The sequence below is a fragment of the Oxyura jamaicensis genome, chromosome 9 (genome assembly GCF_011077185.1).
Source record: "Oxyura jamaicensis isolate SHBP4307 breed ruddy duck chromosome 9, BPBGC_Ojam_1.0, whole genome shotgun sequence".
In the NCBI taxonomy this organism is placed as follows: Eukaryota; Metazoa; Chordata; class Aves; order Anseriformes; family Anatidae; genus Oxyura; species Oxyura jamaicensis.
In genome coordinates this window covers 9,253,927-9,280,904 of record NC_048901.1, presented here as the reverse complement: position 1 = coordinate 9,280,904, position 26,978 = coordinate 9,253,927, and the positions used below count along the sequence as shown (strand labels likewise).

Below are 26,978 nucleotides of genomic sequence, written 5' to 3'. Positions count from 1 at the left end.
AAAAGTGAACATTTTTAGTATGTTATGATTTTTTCTAAGATTTAAATGTGTACAAATGACAATTTATTGAAATCTTGGAATAGTCTAGCCATTATTTTAAACAGTAAAATGTATACAGTGTTTTCAACAATTTATGTAATGCCTGAGGACAATTTTTTTATACCAAGAAAAATAGTGGACAATTATTTTCTCTCAAAGTGAGAAAAGACTACTCAGATCTGAGCGGAAGGATTTTGTTGGGGAGGCTGAAAGAAAACAGGTAGTTAGCAATTAAAAGGTAATGACTTTGGGGCTGATTATATATTAAGGACAAGAAAAATCCTTGGGAAAGGAGCAACTGTGTCTTCTCCCTTCTTCTCATGTTTCATGTTTGCTTTCCTCTTTTTCTACAGAGGATTAAAATGTAGAGAAGATTTGAAAGGATGAATTTCTCTCAGCTCTGCCTGTCAAGAGTCCAGTAACTGTATCAATAGAATTGAACTTGAGCATGCAATTACAAGTAATTTTACATTTTTAAACATCTAATTTGAGTTTATGGTTTATAAACAGAGGAAAACGTAGGCTGTGTGCTTACACTTGGCCAAATTAGTTTTGTAGAGAACATGTATAACCTTGTGTATTGTGTACTTGATAAGACAGAGCTGTGCATGAACTATTATTAACTCAGCCAGCAGTGCTCTCTCCTCCAGTGTAATAATCTAGGGAATCATCTATTTTGTTACAATTTAATAATTGCATCTTCATTCATTTACTTAAAAGAAAAACAAAACAATTTGGCATAGTCTGAGACAAAAAGCTTTATGAACTCTGCCCAGTTTGAAATTAAGTTACAATAATGTGGTTACCTAACACATTACTTAATACATTAAGCAGTTTAAAGTAAAGCAGTGAAGCAAGACATTGTACGTTTTTACATTTGCCAGAGAATGTGTGGTGTCTTCATGACACTGGACAGGATGCGCTGCTGCAGTGAAGGCTCCCTTTGTAGTTTATGCTATGTTCCAAATAAATTTTCAAAGTAATCCCATCTAAAAAAAAAAAAAACGCTTCATCACCACCTTCCTTGGGCAGCTGCAATAAGTAAAGGTTTGAAACTGTGGTGCTCTGTGTGCCCCGCTGTAACTGGAGGTTTGGTTTGTAGTGGAGATTTGCGGAATATATAAAGTCGTATTGTAGACCTCTCTATTTTGGGCTATGCAATACATTACCTTTCTGTTAACTGTAAAACTTCTAATAACTATTTAACGTTCTGTGGCATTAACAATCTCACTTTAAAAGGCAAGGCACGAACATCAGACAGGCTGATCAGACGGCTTGTGCCCACTGCCACACGTGCACTGGTGACTGGGCTCACTAGGCCCCAACAAAGCCTCACATTCCTCTTAGCTCTGCTATGTGACTTAATAGCAAACGCTTTGGTTACTCTTTCAGGGAAGCTCTTTATGTATATTGTGAGTCATGCTTGTTGAAACAGCGTCCTTTCATCCCCCTTTAAAACGTAGAATTATCAGAGATACTAGGGATGCTGTGGTGCTCCTGGCATCCTGACTGCTGAAAGAGGTCTCGTGATAATTACTAGCGACTTCTCCGAGTTTACACGAATTCCCAGATCCGTTTCCCCTAACTCGGGAACGGAAGGAAAACTAACTCGGACGGAAGCAAAGCCATTCGCCCCTCAGCCAGCACTCCATGGCAGGGCACTGACTCGACACACCCGCTCTTAGGGAGCCCGGGGCCCGTCTCCCCTCACGGCCCGCCTCGCGGCCGTGCGCATGCGCCTCCTTCGTGGGGCTCCCTCTCCAAATGGCGGCGCGGGGCGGACGCCGCAGCTCGCCGCTCCCAAGATGGCGGCAGCGTGCAGCCGGTCTGCGGGGGGGGGGGGGCACACAAAATGGCGGCGCGCGAGGCCCCCTCTCCTCAGCAGGGCGCCCGCCCGCCCGGCGGCGGAGGAGATAGCGGCGGCGATGGTGATGGCGGCGGGATTGGCTCCGCGCTTGCCGAGCAGCCGCGGCGCTGCCCGCGGAGGGAGGGCTGGAGGCGCGGGGGCGGCGCTAGGCGGCGGTGAGGGCAGCCGCTGTCGCCATTGCGGCGCGCCGCTGCGGTGCGAGGGCCCCTGACGGAGCTTGGCCGCGGCGCCATGGAGGGCGTGGGGCGGCGGCTGCGTGCCGCGCCGGGGGAGCCTCGCTTCTGAGAGGGCTCCCGTCCCGCCGCGGGCCGGACTCAGCCTCCGGCGTCTCCCCGGTGCTCCCGCCCGCCGCCCCCTGCGCTCGCCGCTGTCCCCCGCGGAGATGGCGTCGGGGCTGCGCGCCGCCGGCTTCCCCCCCTGGAAGCGGCACATCGCGGCCGAGCTGCGGCGGCGGGACCGGCTGCAGCGGCAGGCCTTCGAGGAGATCATCGGGCAGTGTAAGCGGGCCGCCGCGTCCCGGCCGCCCCGGGGAGAGGAGGCAGAGAGCCGCGGTGGGGACGTCGGGGCCTCGCTCGTCGCCTTGTCGGAGGGGTGGCTGCGGGTCGTTCCTTAGAGCGAGCGAAGTTGCTCAGTTCGGTTTGTGGGCTTTATTGGCAGAATAAGAAGTCGCTTCTCCCAGCACCTTCGCGCACTAAGCCAGTTCTATGCTGTGCGCGAGGATTGCCTTCAAATTGTCTGCATGGTTCCACCTCGGGGGTTGTGGCATCGCGAAGCATCGCGCTGCTGTCCGTGTTCGTGAGCCTTTGTAGGACCCGGCGCTGCCCAGGGGCTGCTTTCCAGCCAGTTCTTCCTGGCCCATCCCTCTCCTGCCCCAGCTGCAGCAGAGGCGAGGGGAAGCAGAGGGGTCCCGAGCAGCTGCTGGCTCACCCGCAGAGGTGCTTTTTGTTACGGGGGAAAGCAAGCAGAGCTCAGCAGGACTGTGTGCGGTGCTGAGTGTGACCAGGGCTCACTTCTCTGGCAGGGCACTTTTCTTCTTGGCTGTCAGATAAGGGACTATAAAGAGTTTGAACTTTGAACTTCTTGCATTTAATCAGATATCAATGTGCTTAAGTAATAGCAGTCTCCCTACCAAACTTTTGTAGATCCAGTCCCTCACAGCATCTGAACTAAGGAGGAATTCTTGGAGCTGTTGTTGAATGCTGCCTTAGTCTGCTGACATCAAAGAGGAGTGCTTGTTAGTGTGGTATAGGCTTATGTAATGTTTTGTCATGTCAGAATAATTAAAGATACTAAATTTTAGCTGGTGAAAAGAACAGGATGGGAATCTGGTTTTGCTCTTTGGTTATTTTCTTATTCTCCTTTCAGATAACAAGCTACTAGAGAAGTCAGACCTTCACGCCGTGCTGGCTGATAAGCTGCAAGCTGAAAAGTATGACATGCAGAGCAGACATGAGATCAGGTATTTAAAAGTTCTTTTGTGTCAGTCAGCTGTCTTTCCTATGTGTTGTAACCCGAACCACTGATTGACGCATTGTACAGACAACTTCTAGGTTATTACAGTAACTCTAAATGTAATAAAGTTACAGTACTTTTACATTATGTGGTGGAGAAATATTTGATCATGTTTTAGACAAAGTAATTTATCATGAATTCTGAGTATGAAAATGGACCAGGCTGAGCTTTTACTTCTCCTGTGTTTGCCTGTTGTTAATTCCTAATGAATATGACCTGATTCTTGAAACTGTCCAATCTTAAAGCATTGCAGAGAGAGACCATTGTCTTAGTTTCGGTCTGGAGGCTGTGTTACTGTGTAGAATGGGCAGAGTGGAGAAATACATGATTGTGAAGTGTCAGTCCTAAGCAAGCATCTTACACTTTAAGAAAGTGCATGATCTGCCTGCTTTTAGCAGGATTTTATTGGGAAACTTCCCTTCTAACGTGGGAATAACACTAGTGCTGCAGGCAGCAGTCATGCTGTTTATTCTGTTGGCACTTGAATCCACTGCAAACCACTATGCTAGCAGCGTCTGTGTTGTCTGGAGAACATGCAGATTCTAGCAGGTAAGGACTACTGGGTTCTCTTCTTGGTGAAGGAAACCGAAGAAAAGGCCATTAGTTAGCTCAAAGTAACCTGCTTCCATAAGAATTGCTGCCTCTGAAGTTCTTTTTGCTGTATGACACAATACTGTATGTGTGTCTCATTGGGATGAAAAGCAAATAAATATGTCTGTGTACTACCACTGGTAAGGAAAAAAGAACTGATTCTCCAAAAATTGTGGGCAGAACTTCGGTGTTTGGCCAGCAAGCTGGAGTTAACACCTACCTATGTGACCATTCTCAGGAGCTTTCTGATGACTGTAGTTGTCTGGAACCAACTGTAGTTTATGGGAATCAGATTCTGATTGAACACCTATTCCAAAAGATGGGACTGAGAGTAGAAGAGGATGAGAAGAAATGAACAGTGTCTTCAAACTAAATACTAAGCAGAATTCTGACGCTGCCCTTGGAATGCGACAGTTTGTTCAAACGGAATGAATTTCCTAATACTAAATAGTTGAAGAAAAATGCTTTTAATAACCATAACAGAAAGAAGGACTATCTAGTTCTGACTATAGATTTATGCATGGCCAGAATTATAGGACCTGTTGGATATCACCACAGGAGTTAGCCTATTACCTGTTCAGACAATGGTTTTCTAGAAATGGAGTGTCTTCTAGTACAGCATTGGTTCAGGGTTCAGCAAGGTGGTGTTTTTTTGTTTGTTTTGAGAAGACCACTAAGTTAGTGATACTGCTGTGGGACCTTCCAGCTTCTGAATCATCATCTGCTATCCTCTGGGTTGCTGTCACATAGAACGACTGCAGAAACAGATGCTTGCAATTTCCTTGCAATTTTCTTGCACTGATAGGAATAAAATTATTTAATTGAAAAACTGTAATTTAAAATACAGCTGCTCAGAGTCGCTGTGGATGTGTGATACATATGTGTTCATGTGCTTTTAAGAAGCTAACTTTGGTCTCTGTTCTCAAAGATGTGAGTGATAACCTTTACAATCATAGCTCTTGGGTGGGGAGGGGGTTGGCGTGTATTCAAACACAATAATAATATTTTTAAAAACTTCATACCACAAGGGGCTAGAACACAGCTGGGACAATAGAGAAATGATTTGCAACACCTCAGCCTGTAAACCCCCAAGGGACTGGTTGGGTCCCCCAAGTGAGAGAGCCTCCAGCTCTGTCCACTGTGGTATGCTATGTCCAGATACTGAGCATCTTCAAGGTCTGCCAGCACCCTCTGAAACAAATTTGATTTGGTAAAACACTTATTTCTTTCAGCATTTGGAGAGTTTGCTTTTAAAAGTTACTTGCATTGGTGCAAATTTAAGCAAAGACTAGCTGTCTTTCATTCGAGTTTCAATTCTAGTTTAGGAATGTACAAAAAAAAGTGAATGAAGTCACCCCTCAGCAAATTTAACTTTAAAATAGTGTATAAAGGCATTTTGGTTAGTGAGAGACATATTGTTGTGGAGTTTAGCTGTGGTTTAGTTTGTTATAGATGAACTGTATCTCAGCAGTGTAGAAAATCAAAGGGAGATAGTGTCCTAAGACCAACTGTTAGAGGCATGGAAGCAATTGGATTCTAGGTGGTGACATCTCTTCTTTCTGTCTCAAACTGCAGCCCAGGACATGACGGCACATGGAATGATGCTCAGTTGCAGGAGCTGGCACAGCTGAAGATAAAGCATCAAGAGGAGCTGACAGAACTACATAAGAAACGTGGCGAGGTTAGAAAGTCCTCTTGTGTTTTGTATGGTTCAAGCATGGCCCTTTACAAACATGGCCTTAATTGTACCAAGTTCTTTCTTCGTCACTTTTTCATCATTTCGTGTACAACCTTTCTAAGCAACTCGTGTTGAGGAATAAAATAAACCAGAGATGGTTGGTCTTTCAAATTGTCTGCCAGGAAATAAATAAGAAATTACGTTGTTGGCATAGCATTATTTCTAAGAATTGCTTAGTTTTGTGTTTCATCAGTGTTTTTAACTGTATTTATTAGAGGAGGAAGGAATGAATCTAGCTTAGATCTGCGAATGACCACCAGTTCTACACTAGAAAGACTTTAAATGAGCAGAGTAAGTGAGGGGGGTAAGTGGCTATGTGTAGTTTCATTTCTCTCTTACTTTGCAGGACTACTGATAGGTAAGAGTGGATAAAACAAACAAAGGTTCAAAGTGCTATGGTGTTCAACTGAAAAGGGATCACTGGTTCTGCCATGTAAATGCAATAGGGAGCCCAGGAGTTCCATGAGTTATGAGTTGGGCCTGTGAGAAAAGGTGCATTTCTTTGGATGGGAAAATGCAGAGGCTACACCACCAGAATTGGGTGTATAAAAACCACAGCAGTGGAGAGAATAAATTGAGGACCTGGTACCTGAATGCTACTCAGACTTTTACAGGGAGATGGCAGTGACCCAGGGAAAGTCACGCTCCTTTGATCACACCTCACTGGAATTGTAGAGAAGATCTAGTGTCAGTAATCCTGAGCTTCTCAAAGAGCAGGTACGGGAAGCATGCATGGACTAGTTAAAGCTCTGAAAATCCCTTCTTTCCCCCCAGCCTGGTATCCTGAGCTATCTACCCAGGCAGGCCCCCTTCTCAAAACAGTCCTACTTCTTCCCAGGCATCCAAGGCTCTGCGTGCTGTAGGGCTTTCTGCTGCTCACAGCCTGGGTAGCTGTGAGCTGGTAGCAGCAGTTCCTTGCCATTGGCCTCTGCCACTCTTTTCCTGTGCTCTGCAGAGGCTCCCCTAGCAACTTTATTTGCAGGAAAGCTGTTCATGAAACATGTATTAACAATATCTGAGTTGCACGTCTCCAGTGATGGCTGTCCATCAGTACCTGAAAGACTGCTGCTTGGTTATTGGTACTTACTTGATGTGCTAATTTGGCAATTTCTAGTTACTCTTTTTTTTTTCTGTTTATTTTTTCTGTAAATACATTGTTTGTGGCTTTATTGAAGAAACGTGGGGGAAGAGAGTGAGATACCAAAGGACAATAACTTTTTGAAAAATTATTTTAAAAAGTAATTTGATCTAATCCCCTGTGTGATAGGGACAATAAACAAAATGGTATAGGAAACTGAGAAAGAAGACCCGAAAGGCTTTGTGCTTCTAGTGATAGATTGGTCTGTGCTCTCAGTGGGAACTGCTCAGTATTTGTTGTCTAGCTGGCAACCCTGCATTTTTGTAATGTAAATTTCTCCTCTCCATAGTTGGCCCAGTCTGTAATTGATCTGAATAACCAAATGCAGCAGAAGGACAAAGAGATGCAGATGAATGAAGCAAAGTGAGTAGGAACAGTTACTTCTGTGTGCTTGGTTTGAGACCCAAACTTCTCTCTGGGTAATTCATGTTAAGATATTTTCTAGGAGTCTTACCTACGGGCTAAAAACTCCTTTGTTGTGCGTTGTGCAAATAGCACAAAGGTGATGGTATAGGTCCCAAAGAAGATCCTCATTGTTCTGTACTGTTTGTTGTCCTTCAGGATTGCGGAGTATTTGCAAAAAATCTCTGAACTGGAAACAGAGTGCCAGGAATTGCGTAGCAAACTACAAGATCTTGAGCGAGCTAATCAGACACTGAAAGATGAATATGATGCTCTCCAGATCACCTTCAATGCCTTGGAGGAGAAACTGAGGAAAACTACTGAGGATAACCAGGAGCTGGTCTCACGTTGGATGGCAGAGAAAGCACAAGAAGCCAATCGCTTGAATGCAGAAAATGAAAAGGATTCAAGGTGAGGTTGATCTCTTTTTGATAAGCTACTTCCTAATACGCTTTTGAATAGTTAGGAGTGCATAGAATAAAACCACATCCAGCTTTGATCTCAAGACCTATGTATTTACACACAATGCAATGAGAGTCCAGAACTTTGTGTTACTTCCTCTGGCCAGTGCAGTTAAATGCTTTTTGAAAATATTTGTCTTTCAAATGAATAAAACATGTTCTTTTGTTTCTTGAGCAACAATAGACTGTAGACTAAAGATCATAAATCATGCTGGCTTTTTTTGTAGTATTAGACTTGCACTTTTTGTTTGTGTTGAGTCTTAATAATACTCCCAGTTTTAGCCTTTTTTAGCCTAAGATATTTTTGGCATCCTGCTAAAAGGAGGAGTTGCCATGAGACTAAGCTGTGTGTAAAAGCAAGTAATTTTTCTTCCATGTTACCTCTTGCTCAACAGCTAACGATACTTGGAGGCCAAGGGCTCTAAGACAAATACCATACTATGTGGTAGTTCTGTATTACTTCAACTAACATAGGTTTTTTCCTTTAAAGTTCTTGCAATTCTTTGCTCTGAGCAAATATGCATTCATATGGGTCATAAAGGGCTGATGTGCTGAAGGTATGCTGGAAGTGCACTTTGCCGTACCATCTAGCTCAACTATTGGTCTTGTCTGTGCCTGTTTACAATAAGAAAACTGCCTCTTTGGCACTGAGTATCTGGAAAAGCAGGATAAAATTGGGGCAATATTCTGATTTTTTTCTTTAAATCTTAGCAAGTCCATCAGAACTGTGCACAGTAATCTTTGAGATGAGATTAAGGATTTTTTTTTAATAACCATGTTTTTCTCTTCTTAGGAGACGACAAGCCAGGCTGCAGAAGGAGCTAGCAGAGGCTGCCAAAGAACCCCTGCCTGTTGAGCCGTAAGCGGTCTTGATTTATGGAGTTCCTCTCCTTCATCACTTCGTGCTTCCATTCTATGCAGATGCGTGATAAATTACATCTTTGTTATTTCTAAATTTGGTGATGTAGAGGGATGTTTAAACTTCGGTGTGAAGTCAAAAATGCACAGTAACTCTCCCTAGTTGAATTTCCAGAAGAAGGAGCTCTGTTTTGACTAAAAAGCGATGTCTGGAATCAAAGTCCTAAGAATAGTTCATACAGTGAACATGTATTCTTATCTCAGTAGGAAAGCATCTGTTATGTAGTGCTCTTGGTCTTCCAAATAGTTCTGTAATCATGGAGCAATACGCTTTGGAGAGACCTACCTTTCATGTGTGTGAACTACAAATAGTTCGTGCATTTCCTGTTGGAACAGGTGCTGTGCGAGTTGAGGTGAAAAGATACTGATCATTTCCATACTGGAATAGGTTTATACTGTAGGGAAAAAAAATGAGAAAGATGCGGAGTTACTTTTCCTGGCAATCCAGAAATAAGCATCTCAAGTCTACTGTTCTTTGCAGCAGCATGTGGATATTCACTGCCGTGTTTATTCCTGGATAATCTTTAATCAGCTGACTGAAATGGGAAATTGGTGGTATATGTACTTTGTGCCATGTTGATAAGGTTATAGGGTATTAACCCCCCTGCGACAAGCCAGGACACCTCCCACTAGACCAGGTTGTACAGAGAGAGGAAATTTGTGTGATTTTGTGGCTACTTACCCTGTTAAGCTTCTTCCTCTCCTTCATCCAAAGTGAGACTTTTCTATCCTAGAGCTGAGCTCAGAGGTAGCTGTGGCACAATATCCTGAATATTTTATTTCCTATTGTGGTGATGATGGTCTCAATGTTTCATAAATTATTTGATTTGAGATGCTGAGAAGTTGGAAAGAAGCCTGTTTTAAAAAAAATACTTGTATAAATTATTCAAACTCTGCTTCACAGATGGTTTTGATTTCCTTTCGATTTCATAATTTTAGAGGGTTTTTACTGTACAAATACGCTGCTTACTGAAAGGAAAAACTGCAGCATTTAAGGAAAAGTGCTGTGATGTTTAAATTCACTTCAAAAATGTGAAAATTAGCGTGGGAAGTTCTTTTGCTATAGATAATTTTAATATCTTAAGATTTTGATTTTAAAAAACAAATATTGCCAAAACATGCTGGTGTTCTAAGGAAATATCAACCTGCTACTATCAGTCAGGGTAGGTATTTTCCATAGCCTTCTCATACACGCTGTCCTCCAAAATTTTAGAAATTGAATCACAGCTATGCTTATGAAATGTGAGATTAAAAATGTTCCCATCCTCCTCAGCGCTTTTGCAGCTGAGAAAGTCTTGCCTGATGGCATTAGTTTATTCGTACTTAAATGCCAAATTTAAACTTCCTGATCAGTCAAATGTCATCAGGTTGATACATTATGCTTAAAAATAGTTTCTTCTGCAAAATCAGCAGTGCTTGAAGGAAAAATCCTAGCCTGTCAGAGCCCATGATAACTAATGGGAGGAAAAACCTTCTGGCATTCACTGAGCAGCCTAGCTGGATTAATTTATGGCACATAAATTTGAACCTCACAGTTCTGTTCAGTTATACACTGATGTGTAAATAATGTGACCCAAAACATCCTCATGCTTAGTGGAGCAGCACTTGAAGTTCAGCAGTATAGGAAGTATTAGGACCTAGCTGGTGTGGATGAAGAGGGAAAGTTTAAGCCCTTTTGCTTACCTAATAAAACCTTGTTTTGGAACATGAAAAAAAAAAAAAAAAGGGAAAAATGTAAATAGGGTATTACTATAGGGTAATGTAAATAGGGTGTTACTATATTTGGGGCTGCAATAACAACTCTGATCTACCTCTCTGATCTCTTGTCTTGATCTACCTCCATGTCACTGCAGCTGAGTAAACCTAGATGTGGGCTGGGGTTGAGCAGTACCAATCATTCAGTTCCAGTACACCAGTGGGCGGCCTCTACGGGAGGCTCCACGTGGCTGGTTGGAAACGAGGTGTTTTCTCTTACTTCAGCAGGGATGATGATATTGAAGTGCTTGCGGATGAAACCTCTGACACAGCTGAGGAGACGTCTCCAGTGCGAGCTGTTAGCCGAGCATCCAGGTTTGTGCACAGAGATTTTTTGTACCCTGTCAGTGAAGAAGAACAAGAGATTTAGAACAATTAAAGGAACAACGTTGGGAGTATTACTTAGAGTTTTACTCACTCTTATCTGGAGCACAGTTCAGTATTTCCACCTCCTAGGTACTTCCTGCTTTCCAGTAGGAAACTTGCTACAGGCTGTGTTTTCTGTTACTGTGCTCTAGATGTGCTTTGTTTTTCCTTTGCTGTTTTAACCAAGCTAAACTAGTGTCTGAAAATCTGTAATGGTAAAAACAAAGGTTTAAAACTAAAATGGGCAATAAAATGGATACCACAGTGCCTGTTCCATTTTACCTGTTACTGTGCAAAGTGTCAACGTGGCTTTGCAAATAGCTGGGCTTTGGGATTCTATTGAACTACTGAAACTATCTTCACCTAGATTAAAGTAGTTTTTTCCTAAAATCATGAGTGGAAAGTAAGAGGGAATTATGAGAGCCTGGATTAATTTGATTGAAACTTAATACTTGACAAATTGTTTTTATCTAAAACCAGTAATTCACAGAGTGGGTGCTGAGGGCAGTTGAAGAAACTCCACTCGCAGCTGTGCTCTAAATCGTAGTCTGGTGACTTTTGTACTGATGCCTGCCTTTGGTGTTTTCTGACTTGGTACTGGGTCTATGGGGGAGGGAATCTTTCCAGAGACTTGGTGCTATGAACTGTGTTTGTCTTGATCTTTATTTGGAGTAGCTATTCACAAGGTTTAAACCTGTCCTCCCCTCCTTCAGTAAGCGACTCTCCCAGCCAGCTGGAGGCCTTCTGGACTCTATCACTAATATCTTTGGGTAGGTTAGAACACTTTCACCTCCTTGTTTTATGTATTGGTTTCAATGTACACCAAAATCTTGGTGATGCAGGGAATACAATTTCGGCCTTTCTTCTAGCTTCTGCCTTTCTTTTTTTTCTTTTTTGTTCTCCTCAACTTCCTGTTTCTTCCATCTTGCCGTGTGCTGACCTCTGACCTTTCCCTCCAGTCTGTCTGAGTCTCCCCTTTTGGGACATCAATCTTCTGATGCTGCCAGGTGAAAAACATTATCCGCTTTTAGTCTAGCATGTAAATGTATTCCATTGAATTGACATGGAACCAACCTGCATTATCCTGATTACTTTTCAGACATTGATATCCCTGGCTAGAAATTGTCTGCAGTTAGAGATGCAATGAGCCCCTCTTTGCAGAGAGAATATGTGGGATTTGCTCCTAATTTCCACTGCACTTAGCTCCTCTAATAGGGTTATTTTAAAAATAAGTCTTTGGGTTCTGTGCTTAGTGTCTAGAGTGGAGCCAGACCTTCGAAGTCAAGCTCTCCATTAGGTGGATGGTCTTTGCTTAAGTGGTGCATCCCAAGCTTTTGACTGGAGTGTTTTGCTGTCTGGAATGTAGTGCTGCAGTGATGTGCAGTCTCCCTATATGCAGTGACAGAGCTGCAGCCATTCCAGTAAACTCAGCTGCAATCACTCCCTTGTTTCTTTCCTATTAGAAAAAGATGTCTGCTTCAAGATGAGGTCAGTAATCAGTTCTGGTAACTTATCTGGCATACTGTGAAATATCTAAAGCCACAAGCGGATGTAGTGCTGTATGATCAATGTTTTTGAAAGACTGGATAAAAGAAAGTAAAAATTCCCCCCCCCATTTTTTTATCACTGTACAGTGTAGTTAAGTGACAGGTACAGATCTGGATGAACTCAGGAGAAACCACATTAATTAAGTTTGTTTGTAAAATATTTCTTTGTTTCATCTCAGGAGGCGTTCCTTGTCCTCGTTCCCTGCTCCCCAGGATAGCACAGAGCCACATCCAGGTGCCAGTAAAGAAGTGAGAGTGCCCACTACTGCAATATGTGTCTTTGTAAGTACAGAAGGAATTCCCATTTCTACCATCCCTTTTACTGTCTTTGGAGGAAGTGAATCCTATCTGCATCCTGGACATTGATTTCTTGTAACGGCTTCCATTGACATTGCCAAACGAGAAGGAATTCTTGGTTTTTGTAGTATAGTTCAATCTATTTAATTCTTATCCCAAAAGCTTCTCAGAACCTTTGTGTTCCCCGGTGTGGTTCTGTTCCACCATGTCCCTGATGTCTGTTTTGCTGAGGTCGATGATGACTAGTAAAAGGTCTGATGGCACAGGGGAGTTACACCCCATTACCGTCTTGGCTCCCAGCAGTTCTTGTTCTGTCATGCCGTAGTAGAGCTATGACTGAGGAAGAGACTGCTGACAGTTTGGGATTAATTCAGTTCCAGTTCTCCACAGTGAAGGGGTTGTGGCACTGAATGTATCCAACAGACGTGGTTAAGAGGAGCTTGTGGTAATGGGCTGTCTTCATTGGTTGTGTATGATCTAAAGTTTTCAAGCTGAGACCTCCTTTATGCATTGCTGTGGCCTCACAAGGCCAAACTTAAATTTTCATGGTGGGCATTGTCTTCTGAATGAAATGAAAGATATTGTGGTGAATTGTCTTGTAAAATAATGGTTTGGCATTCCTCTTGAGTTTTCTCAGGCAGTCCATCAAAAGCTTTCTCCAATGCTACCATAGATACGAAGTTACTTGATTTTTTTTCCATTCAGAAAAACAGAGTGGCCATATAGATAGCGTTCACAGCAGCACAGAGGCTTGTGTGTTCCTGGCCTGCTCTATTACCTTCTCTAGTGAAAGTTGTTCGGTGGAGGGAGTAGTAGCTGATACTTGATGGTGAAAATAGGACCATAACCTAAGTGACAGTGTGGAGCTGGCTTGAGTTGGGAGCTTCACTGGAGGCGTTGCTGGCTATGGTATGTGATAAAGCCTCTCTCCTCCTCTGCCTACGTACAGCAAGTGGAGTTGATTAATACATGAATATCCTAAGTAATTTTGTCATATGTGTATGAGGCGTTCAAGAACCACGTGAGAGGCTGTTTGTACTTTTCTCTGGATCTTCTGTAACATCATCTGAACTTCTAGAGCAGCGCAGTGTGCTGGGGGCAAACCACAGTAAACTCTGCTGACCCTTAATCTCGGCAACATGGCAAATGCTGCCCTGTTCTAATTCCCCATCGTTGCAGCAGGAGTAGAAGCAGTCGCAGTGGTGAGGCTGTCAGACTAGCAGGATGGAGGTGTTCCGTGGTTAGCAGTGCGATACTGAAAGGAAAAACTGCCTCCTCATTTCATGGCAACCCATGTGTTCCTTCTGGAGATGATCTGTGTTACATTTTAGTTCCAGGTTTTGGAGCCCAGGTGGAGTATGAGGACATGTCTAGGTCCAACAGAGCAGTGCAGGGCATTCCGAAAATGAATGCAAGGAGTCTGTCAGATGTTTGGCAGATGCTGGGAGTCTTGCATTCCAGGGAATGATGAGGGCTCATATTTGGAGAGATAAGCAGAAAAGGCTTGGGAGGGAGGAGAAGGCTGTCACTTCAGCCAGCGTTGTGGGATGTAATTTCTGAGCAAAAATTTTGACTAATTTTGTTCAGAATGGCTCTTCTGCACTTCTAGAAAGACCAGGCTTGTACTGTGATGACCACTAAATATGAGCTGACAGAATGAGTTAAAGTGACAAGTTCCAGGAGAAAAAAAAAGTTTCCAGAAAACTGATTTCACAAGAACACTGACAGTTCTTTAAAAAATAAAAAAATAGAAGTGCAGCAAATGAATGAAGAAAGTGATATTAATATTGTGGGAAAAAAGGGGTAAGTACTGTAAGGCTGTAAAATTATCAGGGTTAAAAAAAGGATTTTGATACTAAAATTACTTTTTTTGGAAGGTTAAGTATCACTGTTAAGTGGCCAACACAAGCTTCAAAACATCAAGCTGTGCAAAAACGTTAAAAAGCACTTTTAACACTGCGCCTGTTAATAGGAGCCACGGCTTAAACCCAAGTTCCCTGTGAAAGAAGTGCTGTTCCAAGTCACAACCATGCTGTTATTATTTAATTGCAATACAAAGCTGCAGTATCTCCAATACAGTGCATGAATGCACTTAATTTGTTATGGTGTCTTCAAGCAGATTTTCCAAACTCAAGCCTGACTTGAGTGTCCTGTGGTTGCATAGACTGGCTGGATCATATTCCATTGCTGGCTCTAGGTGAAGAAATAAAAAGTTAACTTCCTTCTGCGACACGTCACCAGTTCATGTTTTCTCTCCTTTCCTTATTTTTTTTGTTATAACTGAAAATAAAAACTGTAACCTATGAAGACTGAACTTACAAATCATTGCAAGGCTTCTGATATTAAGCCTTTGCTAGTATTTTCCTTCATAGGCTCTTGATTTCTTTAGATAAGAAACAGCCTTTTTGCTCTGTTTGTACGCCATCAACCGTAGTTTCAGCCCGTGGCTTTATTTCCGATGTGCTGCTGGAAGATTGACCACTGTCGTTCTGTATAGCCTGTAAGTTCTGTAACTTTCTAATCCATGGGCTTTGGGTCTATGCTAACTCCAGTTTGGGTGGTTGTTCTGTTCCTCCCACTCCTCAGGATGCACATGATGGGGAAGTGAATGCAGTGCAGTTCAGCCCTGGCTCCCGGTTACTAGCAACAGGAGGCATGGACCGGAGGGTTAAGCTTTGGGAAGTCTTGGGAGGTAAACGTTTTCACTTTGGGGTATTGTGGGGTATTAAAACTCATAGTTCACTTTGTGTCAACTTCTATTCTAATCCGTTGCTTAAGTTCTGTTCGTCTTTCTCTGTGCAGATAGATGTGAACCCAAAGGTTCCCTCTCCGGTAGTAACGCTGGGATTACAAGCATAGAATTTGATAGTGCTGTGAGTATCTGCGATATCCACTGGTTGTAATTGGGTATAAATTAAGAAATTTATGTTGTGCTCTGCTACCAGCATTCTGATGCTTTGAGAAGTTAATTAAGATATTAATTAATACTTATGAGAGTTAACTGCAAATAGTCCAAAATTATACAAGAGATAAGCTGCAGTCTGTGTAATTCTGAACTTGGCTTGGCAACTCAGATGCAGCTCAGACATCAGCTTTTATGGGCTACTTTGATACAATCCATTAGGCTTTGTGTAACATATGAAATGAGTCTTCTTCCCACTAAAGGTGACATAACAGCACAAAAGCAGCAAATAACACTGAGGCTTTACTTCTGTGAAGCTTTTATTTTAACGGGTGCTTTGCTGAGGTCTGTGTTGAATAGCAAAAGGTCTCATTGTCTTGAGACTTGTACTTCCATTACCTTTTCTCCCAGCAGTTTCTCGCCAGTCATGGCACAATACTGGTGTGACTGGCAGTGTGTTTGCTGACAGCTCATGGTATGCTCAGTTCTTGTTAACCTAAAGTATTGGAGGTAGGATTGTGATCAGCATCCAACAGACCTACTTGAAGGAGTTTGGGGTCTTGGTTTGTTACAAGTGGACATATGAGCTGTGTTTTCTGCTGGGGCTGCTTCCATAACACAATGCATAGAGAGTACACCAAAGCTGAAGGAATTTCATCAATTTGGTGTTTTTCTGTGCTGAACTTTACTGACACACATCCATAGCATCTTTCCTTCAGATGTTAACTAGCTCATTAGAGATTTGCTGGGGTGGTTAATCTGCATGATAAATTAGTTCTGACTTTTATTTCTTTAAGATGAACACATTTGAGGTGAGAGCTGCCTGAGGTGAGATGCTAGTGGACTTTCAGGACTTTTTTTTTTGCCTCACAAAAGTCTTTGAGTTTCTCAGGAGTGAATCTTGCAGTGAGCACTTCTTGTCTGGGATGACTTGGAAGAGCCCTGAGCCTAAAGCCATGCACAAATCTACCTGTCTGTCCTTGAATGGATGTAGTTCTTGGAATCTTGATATAGTAGAGTTGTAATGAAAATGGCAAGAATTGGGCCAGTTCTCCTCTGAAGGGCACCGCTATTGGGAGGGTTCTGCCCTGTACAACATGATGGCAAAAAGAATAGATCAGGGTGAACTAGAATTCAGTTCATCACTGCAGCAGCTGGCAGCAGAAGAAGGAGAAAGTACTTTCTGGTCTGGTTATTGTTAACTTCTTTCATCTGTAGTCATGGTTCCACAATTCACTGTCACTAGTGAGAAGAAAAAGCTACGGCCTTCTAGAAAGTTATCACGCTAGCTTTCCTTGCTGGTATATGCTTATTAAGTTTTTGTTCTTTTTTTTCCCATGGCAGTATAGCATTAATATGGCTCTAATGACTTACTGGAAATACTTAATGCTTTTCATTTCCATATTGACCAGCAGTAGTAGTTTTAAATTAATCTTGTGTTCACAGGGTTCTTACCTCCTGGCAGCTTCAAATGACTTTGCCAGCAGAATATGGACGGTTGATGACAATCGATTACGGGTGAGTTTCTTGAAGTCAAAGCAGAGCTCAAGCTGTTCTGGTCCTGTATTTCCAGTTCTGTGTCCAAGGGAGCCAGTATAGTTTTGAAAGCTGGACACTTACAGACACTTTCAACAATTCTTTTTGTTAAACAGATCTTTATTTCTCTTTAATTAAAAAATCTTTGCAGCAAGACCTAAAATCAAGTATTGGTCTCTGTGTAGCCATGTAATTAATTAATATGAAACTACATCCCTCTCTGTGGAAACCTAAATGCTTCTTATTGTCCTTGAAGAGCTACTTCAATAGTTTAGCTTCAGTCTAAGGAGAGAACTACTGAAGAAGTGTTTGCAGCAAAGGGCTTTGTTTTTGTGGAAGTCAAGGCAGTATTCTTGAGTCCTTGGCCTAGTTGTTAAAGGCAGCAAACCTAAAGGTGCTTGAGTTTATTCTCAATATCTTTTGAAAGATTTCACATTCTTATCCGACAGTTTAGCTCATGTTTAAAGAGGGGTTTACTTGTGACTAACCATAAAAAAGTCTCTTTTCAGCTTGCCATAAGGCTTTGTTTATTACCATTCCTATGTACACTTTTCCTCAACTTTTTATCTTAAGAAGATTCTACTTTGATTTGAATCTTCTGGTACGTCATGTGTCAATTATAACCTACAGCTGCATTGTAATCCACTGGGCAGTTCCCAGTCTGGGGAATTCAAGCCTTGTTTATGAAAGTGAAGAATGCATCAGGTTCTTCTGCAGCTTTTTTTGGCTGCAAATTCTGCTACTGGTTGTGAATTATTGTGAGTAAAAGTTTAGCAGGCTAGCAATTATTCACTGCAAAGAAGTTAGTTATCCCCACAAGCATTTATCTAACTTCACAATATCATCCTGTAATTTTTCTGGTAGTCTTGGTGTCTAGTGCATTCACTGCTCATTTGCTAGCGCTGAGATAAAATACTGCATTGTTTCAAGTATGTGGTATGGATTTGTCATGCCTTGTATGTGAGTAGTTGGCAGTGAAGCTGAAATCATGGTAATTTTTGCCACAAATTCAGTATTTATATGCAAATAAGTATATGTTATGACTGCATCAACAGCAGAAAAGAGATGCAGATCTTCTGTTATGGAATGTGTCCTTTCTTGAGAACCCATGGTCTTTACGGGATGATGCATTGCTTCAGAGTTTGTTGTAGATTTAATTGTGTTTTTTTTTTGTGTGTGTGTTTTTTATCAAGCTTTGCTCACATTCCTTTTTCTTCTCAGGCTTGTTCTTCTGTATATCCCATCCCAGATTGCTTTGTGTAATTTGATAGTCCTTTGAGTATTTTAAAAAAAAAATATTTTGATTATATACTACAGATTTTTCTTGTGGTGTTTTTTTCCCCAGAGTTCTTACTTTAGTCCCTCATTATTTGTTTTGTGATTTGGCTTGTAAATATTCAGCAATTTGAAGTGAATGCAATTCATGTTCCTCTTAGCCCCAGAGAGCCTTCCTCTGCACTGGATGAAAACAAAGGCAGTTACAGAAACTGCTGTAGGGAGTTTTTCTAAAATCTTTGGTTGTCTCAGCTTCCGGGTTTGAGAATGTAACAGCGGTTGAGACTAGATATCCTGCCATATCCTTGAGAGAATCTCACTATAAAAACCTGAGACCTCCATTTCAGTAATCGCCTCTCCTCATTTCTCCTGCAAGGCTGTGTTGCAGTTGCCATCTGCCCATGAAACTAGGGTGTAAGGGGGTGTTGTGAAGGAGAGCTCACAGGTTCCCTGGATAGCTAAAGAAATTGCAGCCACAGGTGACCTGTGTCTCAAAACTTCAGGCTGAGCTCTGCAGTACTTAATATTCCTACTCGGTGTTGATCTCTGCTTATATATAGATTATGTACATAGATGGTTTTTTCATGCAATGCAGTAGACGTGCAAATCGTGACTGAAGATTGTGATGTTGTTGTATAGAATTGGTAAGCTATGAGAAAATGAGCAAGTGGAACCGTGCACTCTTACTGTGTAAATCTCTTTCTCCTCAGCACACCCTGACAGGTCACAGTGGTAAAGTTCTGTCAGCCAAGTTCTTGCTGGACAATGCACGCATTGTTTCAGGAAGTCATGACCGGACCCTCAAGCTCTGGGACCTCCGCAGCAAAGTTTGTAAGGAAGCCTAGCTTTTCATCCACATTCTCTCTAGTGGATGTAAATGGAAGTCTGCCATAAACCAAATAATTTCATCTTCTTAGTCTAAGAAAGCAAAAACCAGCAGCCATGCTGTATTCTGTTGTTATTCCAGTAATCAGATTCTTTCTGCTTGTTACCTAAAATAAGAGTAAGAAATCATGTATTCAGGAAGCACTGTTAATGCTATTATATTAAGAGCAGCTGTGTTTTGTGAGCTTTCTTTGTTTGTCAATCTATGGTGTTGGTATTTTAGTCTTCCACTAAAAAGCTTGGAGCCAACTCAGTTGTTTTTTAACCCTGAGGTGTATGGAAATATCTCTTGGAAATGTGCCAAAACATATCAAACAAAGGAGATGCTCAGATTTGGATTTTTCTTCATGAGAGACACCTTATTTCCTAATCTGCTCTTCTGCTGATGGCTCTTAAACTTGCTTGAACAAGAGAAGAATCAGGATTCAAGGCTACCCTAATATGTACCCCAAACATAGGTCATGTTGACAGTTTCACATTCTTTAGCAGTAGCAAATCATAGCTAGCTAAATAGGAAGTGGAAATAAAGCCGCTGTCCTGGGAGCATTTAAAGGGATTTTAGATCAGCAAAGGAGATTGAAAAGGGCAAAGAGGTTGCTGAAGACTTAAGTCAGGATTATTCTAAGATAGTTTGACTGCCCTGTGATGCTCTGTGGGCACTGCTCTGTGTAGCTGCTATGTTACGTGTGTGTATAGTGATTGTTTTCTGACTGTTTTCATCAGATCTGATTTATCCTTTTTAGGTATAAAAACAGTGTTTGCAGGATCTAGCTGCAATGACATCGTATGTACTGAACAATGTGTAATGAGTGGACATTTCGATAAGAAAATTCGTTTCTGGGACATCAGGTAAAACCTGAGAGTGCATACACTGCAGTGATAGCTCTGAAATTGTTGTCCAAATGTAAGCTGCTAGGTCGCTCTTCTTCCTGAGTGTAACCCTGAGGTGTATGGAGAGACTATTCTAAGTTTTTAGAAAGCTAGTGAAAGAATCATTTGTTGCTCTTCTTATTACTGTGTTTTTTGTGGGGTTGGGAATTTTTAGGATGTTTTTTTTTTTTTCCTGAAAAGGCAGTCTGCTTCATTGCAGATGTTTTGCGTTGGTCAATACTTGCCCTTCTAGATGTTACTTAGTTTGTCAGAGGGTGGAGTTGGGAGGAAAATAAGGTCTAACTGTTGGCTGGTAGCTGGTATTATTGTCCACAAAATATGGATATTGCTGGGGAAAAACTCAAAATGTGAGAATAAGCCAGTAATCCTTTGTCTTCCTCTTTCACATTAAGATAAGTCAATGATTTGATGCAATGGTTTGGCTTCTGGACTTTGGTTTACTGTTTTCTTTTTTCTTCCCATCTTGTTTTAGGACCGAAAGCATAGTAAAAGAACTGGAGCTGCTTGGGAGGATCACAGCTCTGGACCTGAACTCCGAGCGAACAGAGCTGCTGACTTGTTCCCGTGATGATCTACTAAAGATCATTGATCTGCGGGTTGGTGCTGTCAAGCAAACATTCAGGTGAGCGTGCTCCCCTCAAGAACACTTGGAATTTCAAACCTCTGGGTTGCTGATTGCTCTCAACATTGGATTTTTTTTCAACATTTCTATAGACTGCTTTGTCCCCTATCTTTTTGTTAATCCCACATTGGCAGCAAGGTTCTCTGCAGTCTAACAGCAAAGCTCTGTTATGGTGTGTCTTTTCATTTGTCTCTATAGAGGAGGTAGATGGGAAAGGTAAAGGAAAAAACTACTTCAGATATGATTTGTGTGTGTGTGTATGAGAAACAGGAATTGTGATAAAGGGGTAGTGGAGGTTATTCTGAACCATCTTCTTAAAAATGATGTTACAGTTATCTGGTTTTAACTTTTCAGTGCTCAAGGGTTCAAATGTGGCTCTGACTGGACGAGAGTTGTGTTCAGGTAAGGTCAGATAGAAAGAAGATATCCGCTGATTAAATCTGATCCCCAGCAAATGAGTGATTCATCGTGCTTAGCTGTATTGTCTTTATTTACAGCTAGAAAAACTTTGGACAGAATTAGTGATTTGCTCAAGGCTACCTCTTATTCAAGACAGTGTATCTGTACGTCTTGATCAACTTTCTGGGTGGCTTTCTGATTTATAAGTGCTTTAGCTCTTAGCAGATGCTAACACAATTTTTTAAGAATACGTAATACCAAGTTGCTTGCTTAGGAAGTTGAACGTGAAATGATGATTTGTGCTTATAAATTGCTGACTTGAAGAAAATGTTCTGTGCCTTCTACTCTGACCTCCTAGCCCTGATGGTAACTACGTGGCTGCTGGTTCAGCTGATGGGGCCCTCTATGTTTGGAATGTGCTCACTGGGAAATTGGAGAGGACTCTTGCAAAGCATCACAGGTGAGGGGAAGCTGGCCATTTAATCTGAAGCAGGGATCTAGGTTGTGAACCTTGATGAGCAATGAAAGAACTGTAGTCATACAGCTTTACTGTTCACATTGGTGTGCAAGAATTTGAAATCAGATTCTTTGTGAGTTCGTGTCAGTATTCTCTAGATTGACCTAAGGTTAGGTTTGTTATTGTTCAACTTCTTAAATGGACTAATAAAGTACATTTAACATATTCTGAAAAAAACAGTATCCCTGTTAGGCTATTAAAAGCGTACTGTCCTGAGAGCTGAGAATAAAAGTGCTTGTTCTTCTGAAGTCAGGGTACTAGAATATTTAATTCCCTTGTTAAGTGCTGTTGTGGAATTAGCTTTTGGTTTCTTTGTTTTTAAACTTATACCTGGCTTCCCTTTCAGTTCGTCTATCAATGCAGTCGCGTGGTCACCAGCAGGTGCCCATGTGGTCAGTGTGGACAAAGGAAACAAGGCTGTCCTCTGGGCTGAATTTTGACTGGACAGAGGGTGGAGGGCAGAGCGTCCGGCGCCTCTGTGTATGGCGGTGCTGGTCCGTGGCCAAGCAGAATGGAGACCTGAGCCCAGATCCATCCGGAGCGGGGATATTGACAAGTGCATGGGCTTCACTTTCCAGAGGAAAGTTCCAAAGCAGTGGAGAAGGAGCCTGAGTCAGAGACTTCTTACGGCTGTAACCATACTGTGGCACTCGGACTCAGCAAGGGATTAGCTGTTCTGGATGGAGAATGCTACTTAGTCATGCCTTTACGTGCAGTAGCTATGCACCAGGTGGAGCTGAAGATACTAGCCGGATTCCTCACCAGACAGCTGTGCCAAATACTCTATCACACAAATGTACCTACAGCACTTTTGAGTTGGAAATGGTGGAAAGAAGTTACTCTGTATGCTGGCTTAATACATGTCCTGTCTCCTGTGTTCCATTCTTGTGGCCTAGTTTAGGTGTGGGGTGAGAAGATCCTGAAATGTGGACGGGTCCTAAGCAGGCTGAAGTGTTGGGAAAGCTTTTGTAGAGTCTCCAGTAGCTCTGGCAGCTCTGCCTTTGAGTTTTCAGCTCAATTCAGAGCTGCTCTGATTCTGACACAGGTTCTCCAGTGCTGTCATGCAAACTCCTATCCATTTTATCTGAAACTGTCTGTTCTTCAGGACTTATGCACCCTTTTGTTAAAATACCCTTCAGCAGCTGGGGTACACAAAATAGGAGATCTTAAATCCTTTTACTCCACAGGGAATTTGGTTAGTGGGTGTGACGAGAGAAGTTGAACTTCTGCCGTGCTAAGGAATGTAGTCATACTGTGACTTCAGTACCAGAACATAGATGTTTGGTCCCTTCTTCTGTTTATCCGTCCTGTCCTGGAGGCTGTCAGTAGAACACGGGAGCAGTGGGGTTAAATCTCAAATCCATTGTTTTGGTGCTGGCAATTCCAGGTCTCTTTTCCCCTTCTTGAGCACATGTGCAATATTCCTGTCTGCGCTGGAGCCCTCTCTGCTATGGAGCAGCGTCTTGGCTCTGTCCCTGTTAAAGCATCCAAAACCACGATGTAGCTGGGTGTGAGCTACCTGGTGACTTTATCCAGCCAAATCTGTCCACATCGTCTGGGCCTCAAGACAAGCCACCAGCGTTTTATTGCCTTTTTATTTGCACTTTATTTTCTTCCCTCCTGATTGTGTTTTACTAAGGAAGTGTGTTCTTTGGAGGGGCTGCGTCAGTGGGCGGCTGCTGTAACAGGCATCTCACTAACCTAGCCTTTTGCTCAGGCACCTTCTGTCGAGGGGAATTAGAGTATACAGGGCAAACTTTTTATTTATTCAGCTGCCCATAAGAACTTGATTGTAAATAAACCTGTGTTCTGCTTTTAAAAACCCCACAATGCTCTGATTCATTTGTTTGTGTGTGTGTTTGTGTGTGAGATGTTCTGAATGAGCAAAGGGTGGGAACAGAAGTGTCTTTCTGTGTTGCTTTCCTGATGAATCGTGGACTTGGGTTCAGCCGCATTGTGGGATTTGATGTAGAGGGGGAAAGAGGATAATGCTCTTAGCTTCAAGCTGGACATCCAGCAGATACAACCTTGTTTTGTCCTGTCAGGAATGTTGCCTTGAGACTGAAGGAAGTCTTACCATGTTAAACAAGTGTTGCTGTCCTTAAAAGGTTGAGGTATTGTTGGGTGTTTTGGATACGTTACTGAATTGAAGAAATTAAGTACTTGTATTTCAGACACTGCTGAGAATAGAAGGCTTTTTATCCTGTGGTACTTTGGCTGCTACCTTCTTAAATTTTTAAGACAGTGACAGGAGTTGCATGCTTTGGAGAACACACAACCCCTTGTTCAATAATGCTCGGGTTCCTACTTCAGAGCAATGAGGGAAAGCCTTCAGCTGCTTTTGTTAACATACTAACAGCCAGATACAACCATAAGCTCTCATTGACTGCTCTCCTCTTCATCAGAAAAGAAGCTCTCTGGTCAGCTCTTGGAACCATAGCAAAAAGGAAAGACAAAACACGGTATTCTGAGGCATTTCTGCAGACAGTGCTTTTTCTCTTCTGCCCATTGCTGTGGCGGAAGGTCCTTCTCAAAAGACACCTACCAAGAGGCCAGGTGACCCTGGGGTTACTGCAGGAAAGCAGATCACTAAATGACAAGTCAGCATGATGAAAGATTATTGGGAGATTAAGCTTATTAATAAAATCTCGGCAGACTCTGCTGAGAAGGATCAGAATGGGTTTAGGACACCTATCATTTAGGCTACTACGCTTGTATTTTTCTACAACATGGACATACATTCTTAAACAAAGGGCTTTGTTTTGCCTGTTGATGCTGTTATGAAATAGGTTAATATTCAACACTTTCAAGGCTAATGGCTAGCTAGCTAAAACCTTAAGCGTGTTAAGTGGAAATTCCTTAGGACCATGGTTTCTAGAAAATTCCAGTGACCAATTTCAACTTTATTTTGCTACAGTTTTTAATTTTATTGCCCACTCTTCTGGTTCAACCTGTAGATGGAAGAAGAGAAAATGAAGGTACCTGCTGTGCAGAGGCTGTGATGCTGCACTGCTTCTCTGCTGAAGGTGGAGCTGTGCTTCAGGGGGCTTTGGGTAGGGGGAGATACCTTTCTCCAGACACAGGAAGCATTTGTGTTATGGGGAAGCTACTTCCAAGCTCCCTTGGAGACGTCTGCCACATGTGCCTGCATCTCCCGGGCCTTCAGAGGAGTAGCAACAGTATCAGGAATGCTCCTTCCCCTCCTGGAGGGCTGATCATCTTGCAGTGCCAGCAGCACAAACTCTTAACTAACTCGTTTTTGCTTTGGTACTGGGTGATTGAATATAATGTGTTAATTTTGTGGGGCAATCTGTGAGGCCTCTTCCCTACCACCTACAAACAGGATTTAGCTTTCCAGCAAGAACTTGTGAATTTCCATGTTTTAGGGCTGTTTTTCGTTTGCCAGAGTAGTTGTTAAGCTCCCCAGCTAATCCACCTCTAGACAATAAAATGTGGCAAGAATTTTTGAAAACTCTGACAGAGCTGAGGAATGCTTGTTCTGCATTCGGTTTTTTATATATATAATTTGTGTACATGGACCTCTACATTCAGGCAAATGTTGGTGATTGTTTGCACGAAGCAAGCTTGATCTGTGACCACAGGATTGTGGGCAGTGGAGGGTGCTATTTGGGCTGGCAAATGGCGAGGGCATGGCATGATGTTTCTAATCAAACTTAACAGATGCAGCGCAGAGGAAAGCTACAGCTGTTCATGGAGCTTGCAAAACAATAATTGCATGTTGTGTAGAATATCAAGACCAAAATCACTGGGGGGGGCAGAGGGGGGGACATTCTTGGGACATTCATGAACAGTAAAGCTAAATTGATTAAAGTTCATGTGTCCTACATCCTCAGTGCTGAGCCTCACTTTTTGTAAGCGAATTGCGGAAAGGTGGTGTACTAGCAAGCAATGTATTTCCCAACAGCAAGCCAAGGGGGTGTTGGTGGAGCGATAATAGATAAACTGCCTAGTGACTGAATTAATATATTGTTCATAATGTTTGGCAGCCCTTTTTAATGGCATGTGTTTACAGATAGTTTGCTGTTTTACAAACTCCCTTTTTCATAAACAGCTCTTCTATTTTTAGCTTCTTATCAGGCTGGGTGACTTGCAACCCTAGTAAGGAGAAGATAGAGGAAGAGCTTTAGAATAAAGCTGCTTTCAGTAACCATCCTGTTCTATGTAAGTCTGCAGTCTTACAAAGCATGTGATGATGACATTGTAGACCTGTTCATTGACGATCTGGGCTTCCTTAGGTAATGCTTTATGTTGCTGACTTAGCCACTTTCCAGTTGAATCTTAGCCCAGGTACAATATTTGCTCTTGGAGGGGGATTAATTCTTGAAATCCTGGAAGGACGCAACTAGAGACGTGCTTTCAAATCCCCTACAAATTGTCTTCCTTCTTTGCTAAGAGGTTAGTGATTTTCTCTGGTTGAGGGGAAGAAGCATAGGACTTTTCAACTGCGTGGAAAATTCATCTTTCTTCAGTGGTTTAAGAGTTCACGACTTTGTCCTGTGGCAGCTCCTGTGGCGTTGGGAACACAGCAAGGTATTTAATGTTGTTTGCTGGTTTGTTCTTTGGGTATAGAGTGTGAAAAGGGTGACTGCTCGACCACAAATACTCCTCCAGACTTGGAAAACCTACTTATATTGCATAAATTTCGAGCAGGTGTAATGCCTGTCTCTAATCTCCACCTTACAGTTCTTCAAGTGGTCTAAGGGAAGTATTTCCTTTTTCTGCAGCGTAGAGTTTGCAAATACGCTATAGAAACCGTTTCTACTCTTGAAACGGTTTTAAAATGGAAAAGCAAGTAGATAACCAGAATGGAGTAAGACTGCAAGCAGTCATACAGATTCAGACCAAAGTACGCTGATTCCAACAGTGTGCAGAAGGGAGAAGGGTACAAATAAAACACGTGAAGCTTCATCCTTTCCTGATGCTGCTTCTCAGCTTGTGTCTTACGGGGTTAGGGTTACACCTGGCTCATTCTGTCCAACATATGTCAAAAACCTTTTCCCTCTGAATGTCTAACCCTGTGAATCTATTTGCCTTGTTGATTTCCAGAGCCTTCTGCAGTAACACATTGTACTTTTGTAACTTGTGTTACATGGGGAAAAGATTCATTTTATATTAATTTACTCTCCGCTTAATTGGATGCTGCTAGTTTTTGACTTAAGACAAAGTGAAAAACAAAAGTCTCTCCATTTTGCGACACTCAAGTTTTCTGGACATCTTTTTTGGACATCTCTCCTGTCCGTTTGGTCCTTCCACTTGCCTTGCGGGGGGGGGGGGGGGGGGGGGGGGGGGGGGGGGGGGG

At 42.4% G+C, this 26,978-nt stretch overlaps 2 protein-coding genes and 1 non-coding gene across 11 annotated transcripts in view; all 3 read left to right on the top strand.

The window, feature by feature from the left end:
- The first annotated feature begins 1,875 nt into the window (after positions 1-1,875).
- On the top strand, positions 1,876-23,485 carry ATG16L1 (autophagy related 16 like 1). 6 transcript variants are annotated; one of them, XM_035334572.1, is made up of 19 exons: positions 1,876-2,403; positions 3,272-3,365; positions 5,585-5,690; positions 7,175-7,248; positions 7,447-7,698; positions 8,542-8,607; positions 10,650-10,736; positions 11,501-11,557; positions 11,747-11,794; positions 12,514-12,616; positions 15,218-15,323; positions 15,434-15,504; positions 16,980-17,051; positions 19,055-19,175; positions 19,973-20,078; positions 20,593-20,742; positions 21,097-21,144; positions 21,500-21,601; positions 22,005-23,485. In XM_035334572.1, the coding sequence occupies exons 1-19, from the start codon at positions 2,289-2,291 to the stop codon at positions 22,096-22,098; spliced, it is 1,872 nt and encodes a 623-aa protein (XP_035190463.1). In that variant the 5' UTR covers positions 1,876-2,288; the 3' UTR covers positions 22,099-23,485. The 6 variants fall into 6 exon arrangements, with proteins under 6 accessions (XP_035190463.1, XP_035190462.1, XP_035190467.1 ...); XM_035334571.1 differs by having other exon boundaries at positions 1,877-2,403; positions 10,647-10,736; XM_035334574.1 differs by lacking the exon at positions 11,747-11,794 and having other exon boundaries at positions 1,880-2,403.
- Positions 12,862-13,130, top strand: LOC118171843. Its single transcript, XR_004753424.1, has one exon.
- Positions 23,486-25,452: 1,967 nt separating the features above from the next.
- SAG (S-antigen visual arrestin) overlaps positions 25,453-26,978 on the top strand; it is a 19,930-nt gene continuing 18,404 nt past the window's right edge. For 3 of the 4 annotated variants that reach the window (XM_035335064.1, XM_035335061.1, XM_035335065.1), the window contains exon 1: positions 25,453-26,209. The gene's annotated coding sequence lies outside the window, so the exon portion shown is untranslated. The remainder of the gene's footprint in view (positions 26,210-26,978) is intronic. The other variant, XM_035335062.1, reaches the window with a different exon arrangement.